General features: G+C 47.3%; 1 protein-coding gene across 3 annotated transcripts in view; it reads left to right on the forward strand.

Moving 5' to 3' along the window:
- The first annotated feature begins 5,624 nt into the window (after positions 1 to 5,624).
- The window catches only part of akap9 (A kinase (PRKA) anchor protein 9), a 124,150-nt gene continuing 106,955 nt past the window's right edge, over positions 5,625 to 22,819 (forward strand). For all 3 annotated transcript variants that reach the window (XM_066669879.1, XM_066669881.1, XM_066669880.1), the window contains exon 1: positions 5,625 to 5,822. In XM_066669879.1, coding sequence (XP_066525976.1) covers positions 5,775 to 5,822 — 48 coding nt within the window. In that variant the 5' untranslated portion in view covers positions 5,625 to 5,774. The remainder of the gene's footprint in view (positions 5,823 to 22,819) is intronic.

A 22,819-nucleotide genomic window follows, 5' to 3' on the forward strand; every position in this document is an offset into this window, starting at 1 on the left:
ACACTCACCCAGTCTCACACACACACACACACACCTGTGGACAGTGTCACACACTCACCCAATCACACACACACACACACACACACACCTGTGGACAGTGTCACACACTCCCCCAGTCACACACACACACTCACACCTGTGGACAGTTTCACACACTCACCCAGTCACACACACACACACACACACACCTGTGGACAGTGTCACACACTCCCCCAGTCACACACACACACACACACCTGTGGACAGTGTCACACACTCACCCAGTCACTCACACACACACACACCTGTGGACAGTTTCACACACTCACCCAGTCTCTCACACACATTCACACACACCTGTGGACAGTGTCACACACTCCCCCAGTCACACACACACACACACACCTGTGGACAGTGTCACACACTCACCCAGTCACTCACACACACACACACCTGTGGACAGTTTCACACACTCACCCAGTCTCTCACACACATTCACACACACCTATGGACAGTGTCACACACTCACCCAGTCTCTCACACACACACCCACACACCTATGGACAGTTTCACACACTCACCCAGTCTCTCACACACACTCACACCTGTGGACAGTTTCACACACTCACCCAGTCTCTCACACACACACACACCTATGGACAGTTTCACACACTCACCCAGTCTCTCACACATACACACACACACCTATGGACAGTGTCACACACTCACCCAGTCTCTCACACACACTCACACCTGTGGACAGTTTCACACACTCACCCAGTCTCTCTCACACACACACACACCTGTGGACAGTTTCACACACTCACCCAGTCTCTCACACACACTCACACCTGTGGACAGTTTCACACACTCACCCAGTCTCTCTCACACACACACACACATATTGACAGTTTCACACACTCACCCAGTCTCTCTCTCTCACACACACACACACACATATTGACAGTTTCACACACTCACCCAGTCTCTCTCACACACACACACACACACCTGTGGACAGTGTCACACACTCACCCAGTCACTCACACATGTGGACAGTTTATTATATTATACTTCATTATCTGTCAGTGAAAGTTAAGAGAGTGATTGCTCCTGTATTATAAATATGTCAGAGGTGTTGGTGTGTGTTGGTGTTTCTTTCAGGGGACAGTGGACTTTCCTTCACAGAGACGAACACATGAATATACACTTTATGTCTATGTGTAGACCCCACCAGGACACAGACATTTTAGTGAGAGGAAAACTTCAGGTGAGCTGGAGCATAAATGGGCTCTCAGTCTGCAGTCTGTTGTGGTTTCAGTTACAGTCCCTGATACACGACCCTCTGACCCTCAATAATTAAACACATGAGTCTCCAGGTGGACCTGCTGCTCACAGACACAGGTGTAGAAGAGCACAGGAGTACAGGTGAGTTTATCTGCAGAGTGGAGAGCTTTTGTGTATTAGTGTGTACAGGTGAGTAGAAGTGGACTTGCCACTCACAGACACGGGTGTAGAAGAGCAGAGGAGTACAGGTGAGTTTACCTGCAGAGTAGAGAGTCTAAGCTTTAGTGTATTAGTGTGTACAGGTGAGTACAGGTGGACCCGCCGCTCACAGACACAGGCGTAGAAGAGCAGAGGTGTACAGGTGAGTTTACCTGCAGAGTAGAGAGTCTAAGCTTTAGTGCATTAGTGTGTACAGGTGGACCTGCCGCTCACAGACACAAGTGTAGAAGAGCAGAGGAGTACAGGTGAGTTTATCTGCAGAGTAGAGAGTCTAGGCTTTAGTGTACTAGTGTGTACAGGTGAGTACAGGTGGACCCGCCGCTCACAGACACAGGTGTAGAAGAGCAGAGGTGTACAGGTGAGTTTACCTGCAGAGTAGAGAGTCTAGGCTTTTGTGTATTAGTGTGTACAGGTGAGTACAGGTGGACCCGCCGCTCACAGACACAGGTGTAGAAGAGCAGAAGTGTACAGGTGAGTTTATCTGCAGAGTGGAGAGTCTAAGCTTTAGTGTATTAGTGTGTACAGCTGAGTACAGGTGGACCCGCCGCTCACAGACACAGGTGTAGAAGAGCAGAGGAGTACAGGTGAGTTTATCTGCAGAGTAGAGAGTCTAGGCTTTTGTGTATTAGTGTGTACAGGTGAGTACAGGTGGACCCGCCGCTCACAGACACAGGTGTAGAAGAGCAGAAGTGTACAGGTGAGTTTACCTGCAGAGTAGAGAGTCTAAGCTTTAGTGTATTAGTGTGTACAGGTGAGTACAGGTGGACCCGCCGCTCACAGACACAGGCGTAGAAGAGCAGAGGTGTACAGGTGAGTTTACCTGCAGAGTAGAGAGTCTAAGCTTTAGTGCATTAGTGTGTACAGGTGGACCTGCCGCTCACAGACACAAGTGTAGAAGAGCAGAGGAGTACAGGTGAGTTTATCTGCAGAGTAGAGAGTCTAGGCTTTAGTGTACTAGTGTGTACAGGTGAGTACAGGTGGACCCGCCGCTCACAGACACAGGTGTAGAAGAGCAGAGGTGTACAGGTGAGTTTACCTGCAGAGTAGAGAGTCTAGGCTTTTGTGTATTAGTGTGTACAGGTGAGTACAGGTGGACCCGCCGCTCACAGACACAGGTGTAGAAGAGCAGAAGTGTACAGGTGAGTTTATCTGCAGAGTGGAGAGTCTAAGCTTTAGTGTATTAGTGTGTACAGCTGAGTACAGGTGGACCCGCCGCTCACAGACACAGGTGTAGAAGAGCAGAGGAGTACAGGTGAGTTTATCTGCAGAGTAGAGAGTCTAGGCTTTTGTGTATTAGTGTGTACAGGTGAGTACAGGTGGACCCGCCGCTCACAGACACAGGTGTAGAAGAGCAGAAGTGTACAGGTGAGTTTACCTGCAGAGTAGAGAGTCTAAGCTTTAGTGTATTAGTGTGTACAGGTGAGTACAGGTGGACCCGCCGCTCACAGACATGGGTGTAGAAGAGCAGAGGAGTACAGGTGAGTTTACCTGCAGAGTAGAGAGTCTAAGCTTTAGTGCATTAGTGTGTACAGGTGAGTACAGGTGGACCTGCCGCTCACAGACACAGGTGTAGAAGAGCAGAGGAGTACAGGTGAGTTTACCTGCAGAGTAGAGAGTCTAAGCTTTAGTGCATTAGTGTGTACAGGTGAGTACAGGTGGACCCGCCGCTAACAGACACAGGTGTAGAAGAGCAGAGGTGTACAGGTGAGTTTATCTGCAGAGTAGAGAGTCTAGGCTTTTGTGTATTAGTGTGTACAGGTGAGTACAGGTGGACCCGCCGCTCACAGACACAGGTGTAGAAGAGCAGAAGTGTACAGGTGAGTTTACCTGCAGAGTAGAGAGTCTAAGCTTTAGTGCATTAGTGTGTACAGGTGAGTACAGGTGGACCTGCCTCTCACAGACATGGGTGTAGAAGAGCAGAGGTGTACAGGTGAGTTTACTTGCAGAGTAGAGAGTCTAAGCTTTAGTGTATTAGTGCATACAGGTGAGTACAGGCTGCTCACAGACACAGGTGTAGAAGAGCAGGGATGTATAGGTGTGTACAAAGGAGTGGAGAACAGTACAGGTGAGTTTACCTGTAAAGAGACAAGAGCAGATAGGTATACAGGCATAGTGGAGTACAGGAATACAGGCGAGCACAGGTGTGTGTAAATGAGCGTGATATTGGTATTAAAATAGTTATACAGGTATAGGAGAAAGCACATGTTTACAGGTGTACTTTAGTAAAAGTGAGTCTACCTGCAGAAAGAGGAAATGGGTACTGTGGTCAAAGAGATTATAGCTATTCATGTGTAAAGGAGTACAGACACATTGGAGAATGGTAGTACAGGTGTGCACAGGTGTGATGTAGTAAAGGTGAGTTTACCTACCAACAGTAACACTGAAGATAAGTTAGATGTCTGTGTTTAGGTGTGAACAGGAGTATGCATGTACAGGTATGTGCAGGTATCAATGTTGAATGGTGAGTTTACCTGCAAATTATTGTCTAATACACAATGGGGGTAGAGGTACAGATATGTACAGGTTTATACAGGTGAATAAGGGTGGAGGTAAAGAGTACAGGTGAGTAAAGGTATGAACTGGTGAGTAAAGGTGAGTTTACTGGCAGGAGGAGAGAGTCCAACTGTACAGGTGTATACAGGTGAATAAGGGTTGAGCACAGGTGTGTTGATACAGAGTACGTGTGTGTAAAATTGTGAAAGGGTGAGCAAAGGTGTGAATGGGTGAGTAAAATTGAGTTTACCTGCAGAGAGAAGAGAGAAATGTCTAAGAGGAGATGGGTCGAACTGAAGATCTGCCAGACCATCAGCTGCTCTGCTCCTGTCAGTCGTACACACACACCATCATCACCTGCTGCCACAGGTACAGGAACACACACACACACACACAAACACACACACATTATATATGCTATATTGCCAAAAGTATTCACTCATCTGCCTTCGCCCACATATGAACTTGAGCAACTTTTCATTCTTAAACCATAGGGTTTATTATGGTGTCTGCCCATGCTTTGCAGCTTTAACAGCTTCAACTCCAAGCCAGGCCTCGTCCTACATCAGTGTCTGACCTCACAAACGAGATTCTGGAAAAATGGTCACAAATTCCCATAATCACACCCCTAAATCCTGTGGAAAGCAGTCTCTAATTCATTCCAGAGGTGTTCTATCGGGTTGAGGTCAGTCAAGTTCTTCCACACCAAACTCGCTCATTCATGTCTCTGTGGACCTTGCTTTGTGCACTGGTGCACAGACATGCTGGAACAGGAAGGGATCGTCTCCAAACTGTTCCCACAAAGTTGGGGCCATGAAATTGTCCAAACTCTCTTGGTGTGCTGAAGCTTTAAGAGTTCCTTTCACTGGAACTAAGGAGCCAAGCCCTGCTCCTGAAAAACAACCCCACACCATAATCTCCCTCCACCAAAGTTTACCCTCAGCACAGTGCAATCAGACCAGAAACCACTAAACCCAGACTCGTCCATTGGATGGCCGAATGGAGAACTAGAATTTGTTGCTCTAGAGTCCAGTGGCGGTGTGCTTTAAACCACTGAATCCGACGCTTTGCGTTGCATTTGGTGATGTCATTAAGCCACATGAAGGCCACATGAAGCTTCTGGACGGTCTGGAGCAAGTGACCCTGCAGAAAGTTGGTGACCTCTGTGCACTATGCACCTCAGTATCCAATGACATGCTCTGTTATTTTACATGGCCTAGCACTTTGTGGCTGAGTTGCTGTTGTTCCCAGTTACTTCCAATGTGTTTTATTACCACTGAGAGTTGACTGTGGAATATTTAGTAGCAAGGAAATGTCACAACTGGACTTAATGCACACGTGGCATCCTATCACGGCACCACACCACAATTCACAGAGCTCCTGGGAGAGGCTCATTCTTTCATAAATGTTTGTAGAGGAAATCTGCATTCTTAGGTGCTTGGATTTATACACCTGTGGCCATGAAAGTGACTGGAACACCTAAATTCAATTACTATTAGTGAGTGAATACTCTTGGCAATGTAGTGTATGCCAACTTTGAAACACACTGTGTAGCGGAAGACACTTCTCGAGCCCTTTAAGAAGGGTGTGACGTCAACACTTGTGACGTCACGCCGGCAGGTCCCGTGTTTACGTGGAGAAGTGACATGGCGGCGAGCAGTGCGCGGAGAGTGGGTGTCTGTGGTGTTTGAAGCCCACCCTACTCTCTCTCTTTTAAGCGCTCGTGCCGTTTGTTTGTTTTCTTGTTTACCTTTTTCCTTGTCTGTGGGATTTATTGTGTTTATGAAGCAGCGGCTATGGAGGACGAGGAGAGGAGGAGGAAGCTCGAGACCGGCAGAGCCAAGGTAGACACAAAAACACACGCGCGATTACACACACTTCACAGGCGCTTACAAGCGCGGAGATGCAGTCACACACGTTCTGGTCTAACCGCACTTACGGGGACCTGTATGGTGTTCTGTGTCACTGATGTCCTTGTAATGTCACTTATTAGCCAGGGCTTAAACACACACAAACGCTCTCTGGTTTAACTTGTCAAACGAGGACCTCCATAGACTTGTATATTAACGTAGCCTGGTGTAGTGTACGTTTAAGAAATGTACACGTGCTCTGGTTTAACCGGCCTAGTGAGGACTTCCATTGACTTCTGGATTGCTGTAATCTTAGCGGATTATGTATTAGACTGAGGCTTAAATCAGAACCCAAGATTAGACCTCACTGTGCTTATCACCTAATTCACCAGCTTCTTATTCAGATTTTTCCATTCCACCTTAAATTTAAGGTGGAACGGAATGTTTCAGTGAGATTCTTGGTCAGTGAAGGAGCTGTCATTGTCCTGTTGTTCCATTTCCACTGCTGTTCTGTTGATGGGACATGTGTTCGATAAACAACCTCCCTTTTTTGTCTTAAAGGGTTTTGAAAATGATAAACATGTATGAAGTGAACCCTTTATATGCTGCAGTTATTATTTGATATTTCCTATTTCCACAGTGTCTCTGTCACAGTACCTGGGGCTCTGTAACTGGAATCCCAGATTTGTTTACTTTAGCATTAGAACTAGCCTCATGCTAATGTTCTTCACAGCTCTGAATATGAAATCACAGCGAACGACAGCCTCTGTCTCTGGAACATTTTTTGGACTGTCTCATATCTCTGGACCATGTTCAACACCTGAATATATAGGGGCTATAGGGGCTGAGTCCTTTCTGACGGCTCCACCTCACTCCGCAGTGTTTATCACACTCTTCTGCATGTTATTCAGTCACTAGTGTCTGGTGTCCCTTTTTTTTAAAGAGTTATGCAGGTCTGGTGTTTTCTTTGACTTGCGGTGGTGCTGTGGTGGCGTATACAGTCTAGTGTAGATGTTTATAGAGGATGTGTGTAGGTCTAACATAGTCTTCTACAGCTCTGACGCAGATGACATGCAGACATTGTGGAGGTGTTTTGCAGGTTTAAAGCAGGGAGTGTGGGGGTCTCGTGGGTGTCCTCGGCAGGTCTTGCGGTTGTCCTAGGCAGGTCTTGCGGGGGTCCTTGGCAGGTCTTGTGTCTGTCCTCGGCAGGTCTCGCGGGGGTCCTCGGCAGGTCTTGTGTCTGTCCTCGGCAGGTCTCGCAGTTGTCCTCGGCAGGTCTCGCGGTTGTCCTCGGCAGGTCTCGCGGGGGTCCTCGGCAGGTCTCGCGGGGGTCCTCGGCAGGTCTCGCGGGGGTCCTCGGCAGGTCTCGCGGGGGTCCTCGGCAGGTCTCGCGGGGGTCCTCGGCAGGTCTTGCGGTTGTCCTCGGTAGGTCTCGCGGTTGTCCTCGGCAGGTCTCGTGTAGGTCCTCAGCTGGTCTTGCGCTTGTCCTCGGCAGGTCTTGTGCAGGTCCTCGGCAGGTCTTGTGCAGGTCCTCGGCAGGTCTTGTGCAGGTCCTCGGCAGGTCTTGTGCAGGTCCTCGGCAGGTCTTGTGCAGGTCCTCGGCAGGTCTTGTGCAGGTCCTCGGCAAGGTCTTGTGGGCGTCCTCGGCAGGTCTTGCGGAGGTCCTCGGCAGGTCTTGCGGAGGTCCTCGGCAGGTCTTGCGTAGGTCCTCGGCAGGTCTTGTGCAGGTCCTCGGCAGGTCTTGTGGAGGTCCTCGGCAGGTCTTGTGGGCGTCCTCGGCAGGTCTTGCGGAGGTCCTCGGCAGGTCTTGCGTAGGTCCTCGGCAGGTCTTGGGCAGGTCCTCGGCAGGTCTTGTGCAGGTCCTCGGCAGGTCTTGTGCAGGTCCTCGGCAGGTCTTGTGCAGGTCCTCGGCAGGTCTTGGGTAGCTCCTCGGCAGGTCTTGTGCAGGTCCTCGGCAGGTCTTGTGCAGGTCCTCGGCAGGTCTTGTGCAGGTCCTCGGCAGGTCTTGTGCAGCTCCTCGGCAGGTCTTGTGCAGCTCCTCGGCAGGTCTTGTGCAGGTCCTCGGCAGGTCTTGTGCAGGTCCTCGGCAGGTCTTGTGCAGGTCTTGTGTAGGTCCTCGGCAGGTCTTGTGTAGGTCCTCGGCAGGTCTTGTGGGTGTCCTCGGCAAGGTCTTGCGGAGGTCTTATCTATCTCTAAGAGCCATATTTCTGTGCTGTCTTTTGCAACCGGTTAAACCTTGACTTTCTGGTGTAGCTGGATTTTCAACCTTGAGATTTTCCTGCAGCAGATGAAGGATGTGTGAGTGCTCCAGGAGCTGAGATTATCTTAGAGCATGTGGATAACTTAAACCTGGGTTGTTAATTTTAGACACATTTTTTGGAAATACTTTTTAAATCTTTAGAGTGATCAATAAATCAATCACCGTGGTAACTTCAGGACAGTCTCTCTCGCTCTCTCTCTCTCGCTCTCTCTCTCTCTCTCTGTCTGCCACTCTGTGCTCCTCTGTCCCTCTCAGTCCTGTCCTCACTCCAGAAAGATTAGGATCCAGGATTACTAAGAGATCCTCTGTTTTCACTGCAGTATCGAGTGCTGAGAGAGAGCCTTAGCTGCTGTGTGTGCTTCTGCCTCGTGGCCTGGTGTCCGTTGTGTGAAGGACGTGGTAGTGCCCGGTGTCTGAGAGTGGTCACAGGGTCAGTCCTCACTGCTGTAGACTCTGAGATGCTGCATAGTGGGTCGCTGATGAAGATCTGGGCCTGAGCTCCTCTGAGCTCCCGCTCTGTCCTTATTAATCACACACTAATTATAAAGCGTTCAGAAAAAGAGCAGCGCTCCTCTCTGAGCACGTCAGAACTGCCCATCCTCAGCTCCAGGATTAAACGATCTGGATAACTCAGGAATACCCTGAGTCACACAGCTCTGTATTCATCTTAATAAACAACAGCAGGTCTCTCTCTCTCTCTCTCTCTGTCCTTTCTCTGTTCTCTCTCTCTCTCTCTCTCTCTCTCTCTCTGTCCTTTCTCTGTTCTCTCTCTCTCTCTCTCTCTCTCTGTCCTTTCTCTGTTCTCTCTCTCTCTCTCTCTCTCTCTCTCTCTCTCTCTCTCTCTGTCCTTTCTCTCTCTCTCTCTCTCTCTCTCTCTCTCTCTGTGTTCTCTCTCTCTCTCTCTGTCCTTTCTCTGTTCTCTCTCTCTCTCTCTCTGTGTTCTCTCTCTCTCTCTCTGTCCTTTCTCTGTTCTCTCTCTCTCTCTCTCTCTGTGTTCTCTCTCTCTCTCTGTTCTTTCTCTCTCTCTCTCTGTTCTATCTCTCTGTGTTCTCTCTCTCTCTCTCTGCCTCTCTCTTTCTCCCTCTCTTATTCTTTCTGGCATTACTGCTAATTGGTTTTAACCTCTGACTTGGTTAATGCACTAATGCACTATGTCCCACCTACACACCTCATTAAAATAATGAATATGCATTAGCTAGCTCAGGAACATGGCTAACAGCAGTGAGGAGTAGGGGGAGGGTCAACACAACCCAGGAATGAACCAACGAATGAGATGTTCTTGTTCTTTAGCTTTGTTGTCATAAAGCTACAGAGCTAATGCTGCTAATCACATCAATTAGCGTTAATTAACGTCATGTGGTTTACTATGAGATTTTCACATTATTTTATTAGCAATAATAAACCCAGTTAAACTGGTCTGATTCTGCTCTAAGCCCAGTTAAACAGGGCTAACACTGCTATAAACCCAGTTAAACGGGGCTAACACTGCTCTAAACCCAGTTAAACGGGGCTAACACTGCTCTAAACCCAGTTAAACGGGGCTAACACTGCTATAAACCCAGTTAAACGGGACTAGCACTGCTCTAAGCCCAGTTAAACGGGGCTAACACTGCTCTAAACCCAGTTAAACGGGGCTAACACTGCTCTAAACCCAGTTAAACGGGGCTAACACTGCTCTAAACCCAGTTAAACGGGGCTAACACTGCTCTAAACCCAGTTAAACGGGACTAGCACTGCTCTAAACCCAGTTAAACGGGACTAGCACTGCTCTAAACCCAGTTAAACGGGACTAGCACTGCTCTAAACCCAGTTAAACGGGACTAGCACTGCTCTAAACCCAGTTAAACGGGACTAACACTGCTCTAAACCCAGTTAAACGGGACTAACACTGCTATAAACCCAGTTAAACGGGGCTAACACTGCTCTAAACCCAGTTAAACGGGGCTAACACTGCTCTAAACCCAGTTAAACGGGGCTAACACTGCTCTAAACCCAGTTAAACGGGACTAACACTGCTCTAAACCCAGTTAAACGGGACTAACACTGCTATAAACCCAGTTAAACAGGGCTAACACTGCTCTAAACCCAGTTAAACGGGATTAACACTGCTCTAAACTCAGTTACACAGGGCTAATTCTGCTCTAAACCCAGTTAAACGGGACTAACACTGCTCTAAACCCAGTTAAACAGGGCTAACACTGCTATAAACTCAGTTAAACAGGGCTAACACTGCTATAAACCCAGTTAAACGGGACTGACTCTGCTCTAAACCCAGTTACACAGGGCTAACTCTGCTCTAAACCCAGTTAAACGGGACTAGCACTGCTCTAAACCCAGTTAAACGGGACTAGCACTGCTCTAAACCCAGTTATACGGGACTAACACTGCTCTAAACCCAGTTAAACAGGGCTAATGCTGCTATAAACTCAGTTAAACAGGCCTAACACTGCTATAAACCCAGTTAAACGGGACTGACTCTGCTCTAAACCCAGTTACACAGGGCTAACTCTGCTCTAAACCCAGTTACACAGGGCTAACTCTGCTCTAAACCCAGTTACACAGGGCTAACTCTGCTCTAAACCCAGTTACACAGGGCTAACTCTGCTCTAAACCCAGTTACACAGGGCTAACTCTGCTCTAAACCCAGTTACACAGGGCTGACTCTGCTCTAAACCCAGTTACACTGGACTGACTCTGCTCTAAACCCAGTTTAACGGGACTGACTCTGTTCTAAACCCAGTTAAACTGGACTAACACTGCTCTAAACCCAGTTAAACGGGACTAACACTGCTCTAAACCCAGTTAAACTGGACTAACACTGCTCTAAACCCAGTTTAACCGGACTGACACTGCTCTAAACCCAGTTTAACCGGACTGACACTGCTCTAAACCCAGTTTAACCGGACTGACTCTGATCTAAACCCAGTTTAACCGGACTGACTCTGATCTAAACCCAGTTTAACCGGACTGACTCTGATCTAAACCCAGTTAAACCGGACTGACTCTGATCTAAACCCAGTTAAACTGGACTAACATTGCTCTAAACCCAGTTACACTGGACTGACTCTGCTCTAAGCCCAGTCTGCTCTGAACACACACAGTGTGTGTGTGTTTGCTCACAAGTGGAGTTATTTTTTCTAAGGAAATATTGACCTCAGCTCTTAGGTCAGATGTTGTCTGATCTCCAGTTGCCGTGCCAACCAGGTCAGCTGGCAGTCAGCTGGTCAGCGGGACACAGATTAAACGCCTATGTCCTTTTTGAGTGTGGGTGGAGGGGTGGATTACAGAGAGGACCTGAGGCTGTTCCTCTGCTCTTTGAAGTGTTATGGACTGCAGTCCAGATTAGGGTCAGCACTGTTGTGTTTAGAAATTAATTCAACATTTCTGCTGTTTACATCAGTCAGTGTTTTGGTTTAGTTGTTGATCAAAAAGAACAGGAAAAGTGCCCCTAGGCCTGGACAGTCTGTTCTAGATTGGAAAAAATTACTTAGTCCCAGATGGGTCGTTCTTGATCAGCTGAATCTGACCCTGGCAGACCGTTGTTCTAGATCAGAAAAAAACACACAATACACTTTGACAGACTGTTCTAGACTAGGAAAAACTGACACTAGAACCCAGTGAACAGTTCTAGATCAGGAGACATTTACTTTAGAATTTAAAGGACAGTTCTAGATTAGGTCAAACTGACTCTAGACACTGACAGTGTTTTAGAGCAGGCAAATCAGGAAAAACAGACCCTAGACCTTGACATACTTTTTCTAGATTTGCTCTGTTAGATTGTGAAAAAACTGACCCCAGACCTTTATGGACTGTTCTGGATCAGGATAAACTGACCATAGACATTCATGGATGGCTCTACATCTGAAACACCAACATTAGACCCTGATGGACTCCTATAGATCAGGAAAAATTGACCCCAGATATTGGTGGACTGTTCTACATGAGGAAAAACTGACCCTAGAATTTCACCGATTCTTCATGTTTAGCTCAGACTGATCTTTGACTTTTATTGCCTGTTCTAGATCAGTTCAAAATGAACATATGTTGATCTGCTGTAATTAGTAAGACTGGTCAGTTCTTACAAGGAAGACTTTTCTGACTGTTCAAGCCAGTCACCTGTAACAGGAAAGAGTGTTCTGACCAAACAGACTAGTCAGCTGTAGCAGCAAAGACTCTCCTGACCATTTAGGCCGGTCTGCTGTAGCAGGGAACACTGCTCTGTCTGGTCAGACTGGTTAGTTCTTACAGGGAAGAGTCTTCTGACGGTTCAGGCTGGTCAGCTAAAACAGGAAAGGCTGTTCCGACTGTTTAGACTGGTCTGCTGTATTAGCAAAGACAGTTCAGACCGGTCAGCTGTAACAGGGAAAACTGTTCTGACAGTTTAGACTGGTCAGCTATAACAGGGAAAACTGTTCTGACAGTTCAGACAGGTCAGCAGTAACAGGGAAGACTGTTCTGACAGTTCAGACCGGTCAGCTAAAACAGGGAAGACTGTTCTCTACAGTTCAGACCGGTCAGCAGTAACAGGGAAGACTGTTCTGACAGTTCAGACCAATCAGCTGTAACAGGGAAGACTGTTCTGACAGTTCAGATTGGTCAGCAGTAACAGGGAAGACTGTTCTGACAGTTCAGACAGGTCAGCAGTAACAGGGAAGACTGTTCTGACAGTTCAGACCGGTCAGCAGTAATAGGGAAGACTGTTCTCTACAGTTCAGACCGGTCAGCAGTAATAGGGAAGACTGTTCTGATAATTCAGACCGGTCAGCAGTAACAGGGAAGACTGTTCTGACAGTTCAGACCGGTCAGCTGTAACAGGGAAGACTGTTCTGACAGTTCAGATTGGTCAGCAGTAATAGGGAAGACTGTTCTGACAGTTCAGACCGGTCAGCAGTAATAGGGAAGACTGTTCTGACAGTTCAGACCGGTCAGCAGTAACAGGGAAGACTGTTCTGACAGTTCAGACCGGTCAGCAGTAACAGGGAAGACTGTTCTGACAGTTCAGACCGGTCAGCAGTAACAGGGAAGACTGTTCTGACAGTTCAGACCGGTCAGCAGTAACAGGGAAGACTGTTCTGACAGTTCAGACCGGTCAGCAGTAACAGGGAAGACTGTTCTGACAGTTCAGACTAGTCAGCAGTAACAGGGAAGACTGTTCTGACAGTTCAGACCGGTCAGCAGTAACAGGGAAGACTGTTCTGACAGTTCAGACCGGTCAGCAGTAACAGGGAAGACTGTTCTGACAGTTCAGACCGGTCAGCAGTAACAGGGAAGACTGTTCTGACAGTTCAGACCGGTCAGCAGTAACAGGGAAGACTGTTCTGACAGTTCAGACCGGTCAGCTGTAACAGGGAAGACTGTTCTGACAGTTCAGACCGGTCAGCTGTAACAGGGAAGACTGTTCTGACAGTTCAGACCGGTCAGCTGTAACAGGGAAGACTGTTCTGACAGTTCAGACCGGTCAGCAGTAACAGGGAAGACTGTTCTGACAGTTCAGACCGGTCAGCAGTAACAGGGAAGACTGTTCTGACAGTTCAGACCGGTCAGCAGTAACAGGGAAGACTGTTCTGACAGTTCAGACCGGTCAGCAGTAACAGGGAAGACTGTTCTGACAGTTCAGACCGGTCAGCAGTAACAGGGAAGACTGTTTTGACAGTTCAGACCGGTCAGAAATAATAGGGAAGGCTGTTCTGACAGTTCAGGCCAGTCTGCTGTCACCAGGCAGCCCTGGCTGTCTGAAGCATGGTCAGTTTGGTGGAGGTTGTTGAAGGACAGCCTGGCGCTGTGCTCGTGTAAATGTGTTTATGCTGAGAGGTTTTTGAGGAGGATGCGTGGTCATTGCTGGTCAGACTCTTTGTTTTATCGCCATGGTTACGGGTGAAGAAATTCCTGAAAGCTTTGTGTCCGTCTGTGTATCTGCAGCTCTGTGAGAACTGGAGGAAATCTGGATGCTTGCGGCTGTCTTTTTTTTATTTTCTGAAGCTGTGAACATCTGTTTGTCCTCGGTTCAGCCGGTCCTTATCCTCTGGACACACCACAGTGCTGACTGGACACAGCTTTGTGCAGCAGCTTTAAACAAACCATGTTATTTCCTGAGGTCACACTTTCTCAGGGTTTAGACTTAGTCCTAAACTCAGTGAGGCTGTTCAGATGAGGGTTCCACATGGTTCTGTAGTACTTTGAATGTTCAGGAGAAACGTGTCTCTGAGACCAGGAACTTTTGTGCTGGGCAGAACCCAAGAAAGTGTAAGGGTGACTCCAGAACCCAGTAGATGGTTCCAGAGCAGAAGAAACTGGCCTTATTGTTTGGTGTAGGTTGAACGATTAGTAGACCATGATTTGTTTTTCTGTGGTGGTGGTAGTGGTCTGTTGTAGAGCAGGTGGCAGTGGTGGTGGTGGTCTGTTGTAGAGCTGGTGGTGGTGGTCTGTTGTAGAGCAGGTGGTGGTGGTCTGTTGTAGAGCAGGTGGTGGTGGTCTGTTGTAGAGCAGGTGAAGGTGGTCGGTGGTAGAGTAGGTGGTGGTGGTAGTGGTCTGTTGTAGAGCAGGTGGCAGTGGTGGTTGTGGTCTGTTGTAGAGCAGGTGGCAGTGGTGGTTGTGGTCTGTTGTAGAGCAGGTGAAGGTGGTGGTGGTGGTCTGTTGTAGAGCAGGTGAAGGTATTGTTGGTGGTCTGTTGTAGAGCAGATGAAGGTGGTGGTTGTGGTCTGTTGTAGAGCAGCTGAAGTTGTTGTTGGTGGTCTGTTGTAGAGCAGATGAGGGTGGTGGTGGTTTGTTGTAGAGCAGGTGAAGGTGGTGGTCTGTTGTAGAGCTGGTGAAGGTGGTGGTAGTGGTGGTCTGTTGTAGAGCTGGTGAAGGTGGTGGTGGTGGTCTGTTGTAGAGCTGGTGAAGGTGGTGGTAGTGGTCTGTTGTAGAGCTGGTGAAGGTGGTGGTAGTGGTCTGTTGTAGAGCAGGTGAAGGTGGTGGTGGTGGTCTGTTGTAGAGCAGGTGAAGGTGGTAGTGGTGGTGGTCTGTTGTAGAGCAGGTGAAGGTGGTAGTGGTGGTCTGTTGTAGAGCAGGTGAAGGTGGTGGTGGTGGTCTGTTGTAGAGCAGGTGAAGGTGGTGGTGGTCTGTTGTAGAGCAGATGAGGGTGGTGGTGGTGGTCTGTTGTAGAGCAGATGAGGGTGGTGGTGGTGGTCTGTTGTAGAGCAGGTGAAGGTGATGGTGGTGGTCTGTTGTAGAGCAGGTGAAGGTGATGGTGGTGGTCTGTTGTAGAGCATGTGAAGGTGATGGTGGTGGTCTGTTGTAGAGCAGGTGAAGGTGGTGGTGGTGGTCTGTTGTAGAGCAGGTGAAGGTGGTGGTGGTGGTGGTCTGTTGTAGAGCAGGTGAAGGTGGTGGTGGTGGTGGTCTGTTGTAGAGCAGGTGAAGGTGGTGGTGGTGGTGGTCTGTTATAGAGCAGGTGAATGTGGTGGTGGTGGTCTGTTGTAGAGCAGGTGAAGGTGGTGGTGGTGGTGGTCTGTTGTAGAGCAGGTGAAGGTGGTGGTGGTGGTGGTCTGTTGTAGAGCAGGTGAAGGTGGTGGTGGTGGTGGTCTGTTGTAGAGCAGGTGAAGGTGGTGGTGGTCTGTTGTAGAGCTGGTGAAGGTGGTGGTGGTGGTCTGTTGTAGAGCAGGTGAAGGTGGTGGTGGTGGTGGACTGTTGTAGAGCAGGTGAAGGTGGTGGTGGTCCCTGGTTGTCTGCTGTAGCGTTAGCTGTGTGCGTGTTGACTCTGTAGGCACTAAAAGAGCCTCAGTCTTGTGCAGCTGGAGTGTGTTGATCTCCTTTTGCTCCATCTGTGGACCATATTGTGAGACATGTTTTCTTCTGTCGCCACAGCGGCGTGATGCTAAACCCGTTAGCACACGTTGGCGAGATTAGTGCTCAGCGTGGTTAACACTGACACACACACACAAACATAGAAACACTTCACATTCTCAGAGACACAGCATGGACAAACTGCTCCTGGGCTTCAGTAAACTCTACCGCTTCACCGTACGGGTCCCACTACCCCAGCCGCCTGGTTACAGTTTGGACTGTTCTAGTTAGAGCCCTCCCTGGGTCTAGAGGTCTGAGGGGATTCTGAGATCTCTGCTGCAGTCTGGAGCTCACGGTTGCATTCATGGCTAGAACTAGACTCTGGAGTTCACTTAGAGGAAGTGCTGGTCACCATCTGGACTCGGCAGAGTGGTCCTCAAATCCCTCAGATCTCACACTGCTGGCCACGTTCCTCACGATGGGTCACCAGATATTAGTTTGTTTGTGTTTGTTTGTAGTTGGTGGAGTACAGACAGAAGAAAGCTCAGAGCAGTGTGTGATTTTTGTTTGTGTTTGTTTGTAGTTGGTGGAGTACAGACAGAAGAAAGCTCAGAGCGGTGTGTGATGTTTGTTTGTGTTTGTTTGTAGTTGGTGGAGTACAGACAGAGGAAAGCTCAGAGCGGTGTGTGATATTTGTTTGTGTTTGTTTGTAGTTGGTGGAGTACAGACAGAGGAAAGCTCAGAGCGGTGTGTGATGTTTGTTTGTGTTTGTTTGTAGTTGGTGGAGTACAGACAGAGGAAAGCTCAGAGCGGTGTGTGATGTTTGTTTGTGTTTGTTTGTAGTTGGTGGAGTACAGACAGAGGAAAGCTCAGAGCGGTGTGTGATGTTTGTTTGTGTTTGTTTGTAGTTGGTGGAGTACAGACAGAGGAAAGCTCAGAGCGGTGTGTGATGTTTGTTTGTGTTTGTTTGTAGTTGGTGGAGTACAGTCAGAGGAAAGCTCAGAGCGGTGTGTGATGTTTGTTTGTGTTTGTTTGTAGTTGGTGGAGTACAGACAGAAGAAAGCTCAGAGCGGTGTGTGATGTTTGTTTGTGTTTGTTTGTAGTTGGTGGAGTACAGACAGAAGAAAGCTCAGAGCGGTGTGTGATGTTTGTTTGTAGTTGGTGGAGTACAGACAGAAGAAAGCTCAGAGCAGTGTGTGATGTTTGTTTGTGTTTGTTTGTAGTTGGTGGAGTACAGACAGAGGAAAGCTCAGAGCGGTGTGTGATGTTTGTTTGTGTTTGTTTGTAGTTGGTGGAGTACAGACAGAGGAAAGCTCAGAGCGGTGTGTGATGTTTGTTTGTGTTTGTTTGTAGTTGGTGGAGTACAGACAGAGGAAAGCTCAGAGCGGTGTGTGATGTTTGTTTGTGTTTGTTTGTAGTTGGTGGAGTACAGTCAGAGGAAAGCTCAGAGCGGTGTGTGATGTTTATTTGTGTTTGTTTGTAGTTGGTGGAGTACAGACAGAGGAAAGCTCAGAGCGGTGTGTGATGTTTGTTTGTGTTTGTTTGTAGTTGGTGGAGTACAGACAGAGGAAAGCTCAGAGCGGTGTGTGATGTTTGTTTGTGTTTGTTTGTAGTTGGTGGAGTACAGACAGAGGAAAGCTCAGAGCAGTGTGTGATGTTTGTTTGTGTTTGTTTGTAGTTGGTGGAGTACAGACAGAGGAAAGCTCAGAGCGGTGTGTGATGTTTGTTTGTGTTTGTTTGTAGTTGGTGGAGTACAGACAGAGGAAAGCTCAGAGCAGTGTGTGATGTTTGTTTGTGTTTGTTTGTAGTTGGTGGAGTACAGACAGAGGAAAGCTCAGAGCGGTGTGTGATGTTTGTTTGTGTTGGTTTGTAGTTGGTGGAGTACAGACAGAGGAAAGCTCAGAGCGGTGTGTGATGTTTGTTTGTGTTTGTTTGTAGTTGGTGGAGTACAGTCAGAGGAAAGCTCAGAGCGGTGTGTGATGTTTATTTGTGTTTGTTTGTAGTTGGTGGAGTACAGACAGAGGAAAGCTCAGAGCGGTGTGTGATGTTTGTTTGTGTTTGTTTGTAGTTGGTGGAGTACAGACAGAGAAAAGCTCAGAGCGGTGTGTGATGTTTGTTTGTGTTTGTTTGTAGTTGGTGGAGTACAGTCAGAGGAAAGCTCAGAGCGGTGTGTGATGTTTGTTTGTGTTTGTTTGTAGTTGGTGGAGTACAGACAGAGGAAAGCTCAGAGCGGTGTGTGATGTTTGTTTGTAGTTGGTGGAGTACAGACAGAAGAAAGCTTAGAGCGGTGTGTGATGTTTGTTTGTGTTTGTTTGTAGTTGGTGGAGTACAGACAGAGGAAAGCTCAGAGTGGTGTGTGATGTTTGTGTTTGTTTGTAGTTGGTGGAGTAGAGACAGAGGAAAGCTCAGAGCGGTGTGTGATGTTTGTTTGTGTTTGTTTGTAGTTGGTGGAGTACAGACAGAAGAAAGCTCAGAGCGGTGTGTGATGTTTGTTTGTGTTTGTTTGTAGTTGGTGGAGTAGAGACAGAGGAAAGCTCAGAGCGGTGTGTGATGTTTGTTTGTTTGTGTTTGTTTGTAGTTGGTGGAGTACAGACAGAGGAAAGCTCAGAGAGGTGTGTGATGTTTGTTTGTGTTTGTTTGTAGTTGGTGGAGTACAGACAGAGGAAAGCTCAGAGCGGTGTGTGATGTTTGTTTGTGTTTGTTTGTAGTTGGTGGAGTACAGACAGAGGAAAGCTCAGAGCGGTGTGTGATGTTTGTTTGTGTTTGTTTGTAGTTGGTGGAGTACAGACAGAGGAAAGCTCAGAGCGGTGTGTGATGTTTGTTTGTGTTTGTTTGTAGTTGGTGGAGTACAGACAGAGGAAAGCTCAGAGCGGTGTGTGATGTTTGTTTGTGTTTGTTTGTAGTTGGTGGAGTACAGACAGAGGAAAGCTCAGAGCGGTGTGTGATGTTTGTTTGTGTTTGTTTGTAGTTGGTGGAGTACAGACAGAGGAAAGCTCAGAGCGGTGTGTGATGTTTGTTTGTGTTTGTTTGTAGTTGGTGGAGTACAGACAGAGGAAAGCTCAGAGCGGTGTGTGATGTTTGTTTGTGTTTGTTTGTAGTTGGTGGAGTACAGACAGAGAAAAGCTCAGAGCGGTGTGTGATGTTTGTTTGTGTTTGTTTGTAGTTGGTGGAGTACAGACAGAGGAAAGCTCAGAGCGGTGTGTGATGTTTGTTTGTGTTTGTTTGTAGTTGGTGGAGTACAGACAGAGGAAAGCTCAGAGCGGTGTGTGATGTTTGTTTGTGTTTGTTTGTAGTTGGTGGAGTACAGACAGAAGAAAGCTCAGAGCGGTGTGTGATGTTTGTTTGTGTTTGTTTGTAGTTGGTGGAGTAGAGACAGAGAAAAGCTCAGAGCGGTGTGTGATGTTTGTGTTTGTTTGTAGTTGGTGGAGTACAGACAGAGGAAAGCTCAGAGAGGTGTGTGATGTTTGTTTGTGTTTGTTTGTAGTTGGTGGAGTACAGACAGAGGAAAGCTCAGAGCGGTGTGTGATGTTTGTTTGTGTTTGTTTGTAGTTGGTGGAGTACAGACAGAGGAAAGCTCAGAGCGGTGTGTGATGTTTGTTTGTGTTTGTTTGTAGTTGGTGGAGTACAGACAGAGGAAAGCTCAGAGCGGTGTGTGATGTTTGTTTGTGTTTGTTTGTAGTTGGTGGAGTACAGACAGAGGAAAGCTCAGAGCGGTGTGTGATGTTTGTTTGTGTTTGTTTGTAGTTGGTGGAGTACAGACAGAAGAAAGCTCAGAGCAGTGTGTGATGTTTGTTTGTGTTTGTTTGTAGTTGGTGGAGTACAGACAGAGGAAAGCTCAGAGCGGTGTGTGATGTTTGTGTTTGTTTGTAGTTGGTGGAGTACAGACAGAGGAAAGCTCAGAGTGGTGTGTGATGTTTGTTTGTGTTTGTTTGTAGTTGGTGGAGTACAGACAGAGGAAAGCTCAGAGCAGTGTGTGATGTTTGTTTGTGTTTGTTTGTAGTTGGTGGAGTACAGACAGAGGAAAGCTCAGAGCGGTGTGTGATGTTTGTTTGTGTTTGTTTGTAGTTGGTGGAGTACAGACAGAGGAAAGCTCAGAGCAGTGTGTGATGTTTGTTTGTAGTTGGTAGAGTACAGACAGAGGAAAGCTCAGAGAGGTGTGTGATGTTTGTTTGTGTTTGTTTGTAGTTGGTGGAGTACAGACAGAGGAAAGCTCAGAGCGGTGTGTGATGTTTGTTTGTGTTTGTTTGTAGTTGGTGGAGTACAGACAGAGGAAAGCTCAGAGCGGTGTGTGATGTTTGTTTGTGTTTGTTTGTAGTTGGTGGAGTACAGACAGAGGAAAGCTCAGAGCGGTGTGTGATGTTTGTTTGTAGTTGGTGGAGTACAGACAGAGGAAAGCTCAGAGCAGTGTGTGATGTTTGTTTGTGTTTGTTTGTAGTTGGTGGAGTACAGACAGAGGAAAGCTCAGAGCGGTGTGTGATGTTTGTTTGTGTTTGTTTGTAGTTGGTGGAGTACAGACAGAAGAAAGCTCAGAGCGGTGTGTGATGTTTGTTTGTAGTTGGTGGAGTACAGACAGAAGAAAGCTCAGAGCAGTGTGTGATGTTTGTTTGTGTTTGTTTGTAGTTGGTGGAGTACAGAAAGAGGAAAGCTCAGAGCGGTGTGTGATGTTTGTTTGTGTTTGTTTGTAGTTGGTGGAGTACAGACAGAGGAAAACTCAGAGCGGTGTGTGATGTTTGTTTGTAGTTGGTGGAGTACAGACAGAAGAAAGCTCAGAGCAGTGTGTGATGTTTGTTTGTGTTTGTTTGTAGTTGGTGGAGTACAGAAAGAGGAAAGCTCAGAGCGGTGTGTGATGTTTGTTTGTGTTTGTTTGTAGTTGGTGGAGTACAGACAGAGGAAAACTCAGAGCGGTGTGTGATGTTTGTTTGTGTTTGTTTGTAGTTGGTGGAGTACAGACAGAAGAAAGTTCAGAGCGGTGTGTGATGTTTGTTTGTGTTTGTTTGTAGTTGGTGGAGTACAGACAGAGGAAAACTCAGAGCGGTGTGTGATGTTTGTTTGTGTTTGTTTGTAGTTGGTGGAGTACAGACAGAGGAAAGCTCAGAGCAGTGTGTGATGTTTGTTTGTGTTTGTTTGTAGTTGGTGGAGTACAGACAGAGGAAAGTTCAGAGCGGTGTGTGATGTTTGTTTGTGTTTGTTTGTAGTTGGTGGAGTACAGACAGAGGAAAACTCAGAGCGGTGTGTGATGTTTGTTTGTGTTTGTTTGTAGTTGGTGGAGTACAGACAGAGGAAAGCTCAGAGCAGTGTGTGATGTTTGTTTGTGTTTGTTTGTAGTTGGTGGAGTACAGACAGAGGAAAGCTCAGAGTGGTGTGTGATGTTTGTGTTTGTTTGTAGTTGGTGGAGTAGAGACAGAGGAAAGCTCAGAGCGGTGTGTGATGTTTGTTTGTGTTTGTTTGTAGTTGGTGGAGTACAGACAGAAGAAAGCTCAGAGCGGTGTGTGATGTTTGTTTGTGTTTGTTTGTAGTTGGTGGAGTACAGACAGAGGAAAGCTCAGAGCGGTGTGTGATGTTTGTTTGTGTTTGTTTGTAGTTGGTGGAGTACAGACAGAGGAAAGCTGAGAGCGGTGTGTGATGTTTGTTTGTGTTTGTTTGTAGTTGGTGGAGTACAGACAGAGGAAAGCTCAGAGCGGTGTGTGATGTTTGTTTGTGTTTGTTTGTAGTTGGTGGAGTACAGACAGAGGAAAGCTCAGAGCGGTGTGTGATGTTTGTTTGTGTTTGTTTGTAGTTGGTGGAGTACAGACAGAGGAAAGCTCAGAGAGGTGTGTGATGTTTGTTTGTGTTTGTTTGTAGTTGGTGGAGTACAGACAGAGGAAAGCTCAGAGCGGTGTGTGATGTTTGTTTGTGTTTGTTTGTAGTTGGTGGAGTACAGACAGAGGAAAGCTCAGAGCGGTGTGTGATGTTTGTTTGTGTTTGTTTGTAGTTGGTGGAGTACAGACAGAGGAAAGCTCAGAGCAGTGTGTGATGTTTGTTTGTGTTTGTTTGTAGTTGGTGGAGTACAGACAGAGGAAAGCTCAGAGCGGTGTGTGATGTTTGTTTGTGTTTGTTTGTAGTTGGTGGAGTACAGACAGAGGAAAGCTCAGAGAGGTGTGTGATGTTTGTTTGTGTTTGTTTGTAGTTGGTGGAGTACAGACAGAGGAAAGCTCAGAGCGGTGTGTGATGTTTGTTTGTGTTTGTTTGTAGTTGGTGGAGTACAGACAGAAGAAAGCTCAGAGCGGTGTGTGATGTTTGTTTGTGTTTGTTTGTAGTTGGTGGAGTACAGACAGAGGAAAGCTCAGAGAGGTGTGTGATGTTTGTTTGTGTTTGTTTGTAGATGGTGGAGTACAGACAGAGGAAAGCTCAGAGCGGTGTGTGATGTTTGTTTGTAGTTGGTGGAGTACAGACAGAGGAAAGCTCAGAGCGGTGTGTGATGTTTGTTTGTAGTTGGTGGAGTACAGACAGAATAAAGCTCAGAGCGGTGTGTGATGTTTGTTTGTGTTTGTTTGTAGTTGGTGGAGTACAGACAGAGGAAAGCTCAGAGCGGTGTGTGATGTTTGTTTGTGTTTGTTTGTAGTTGGTGGAGTACAGACAGAAGAAAGCTCAGAGCGGTGTGTGATGTTTGTTTGTGTTTGTTTGTAGTTGGTGGAGTACAGACAGAGGAAAGCTCAGAGCGGTGTGTGATGTTTGTTTGTGTTTGTTTGTAGTTGGTGGAGTACAGACAGAGGAAAGCTCAGAGCGGTGTGTGATGTTTGTTTGTGTTTGTTTGTAGTTGGTGGAGTACAGACAGAGGAAAGCTCAGAGCAGTGTGTGATGTTTGTTTGTGTTTGTTTGTAGTTGGTGGAGTACAGACAGAGGAAAGCTCAGAGCGGTGTGTGATGTTTGTTTGTAGTTGGTGGAGTACAGACAGAGGAAAGCTCAGAGCGGTGTGTGATGTTTGTGTTTG

The sequence above is a fragment of the Hoplias malabaricus genome, chromosome 4 (genome assembly GCF_029633855.1).
Source record: "Hoplias malabaricus isolate fHopMal1 chromosome 4, fHopMal1.hap1, whole genome shotgun sequence".
Lineage (NCBI taxonomy): Eukaryota > Metazoa > Chordata > Actinopteri > Characiformes > Erythrinidae > Hoplias > Hoplias malabaricus.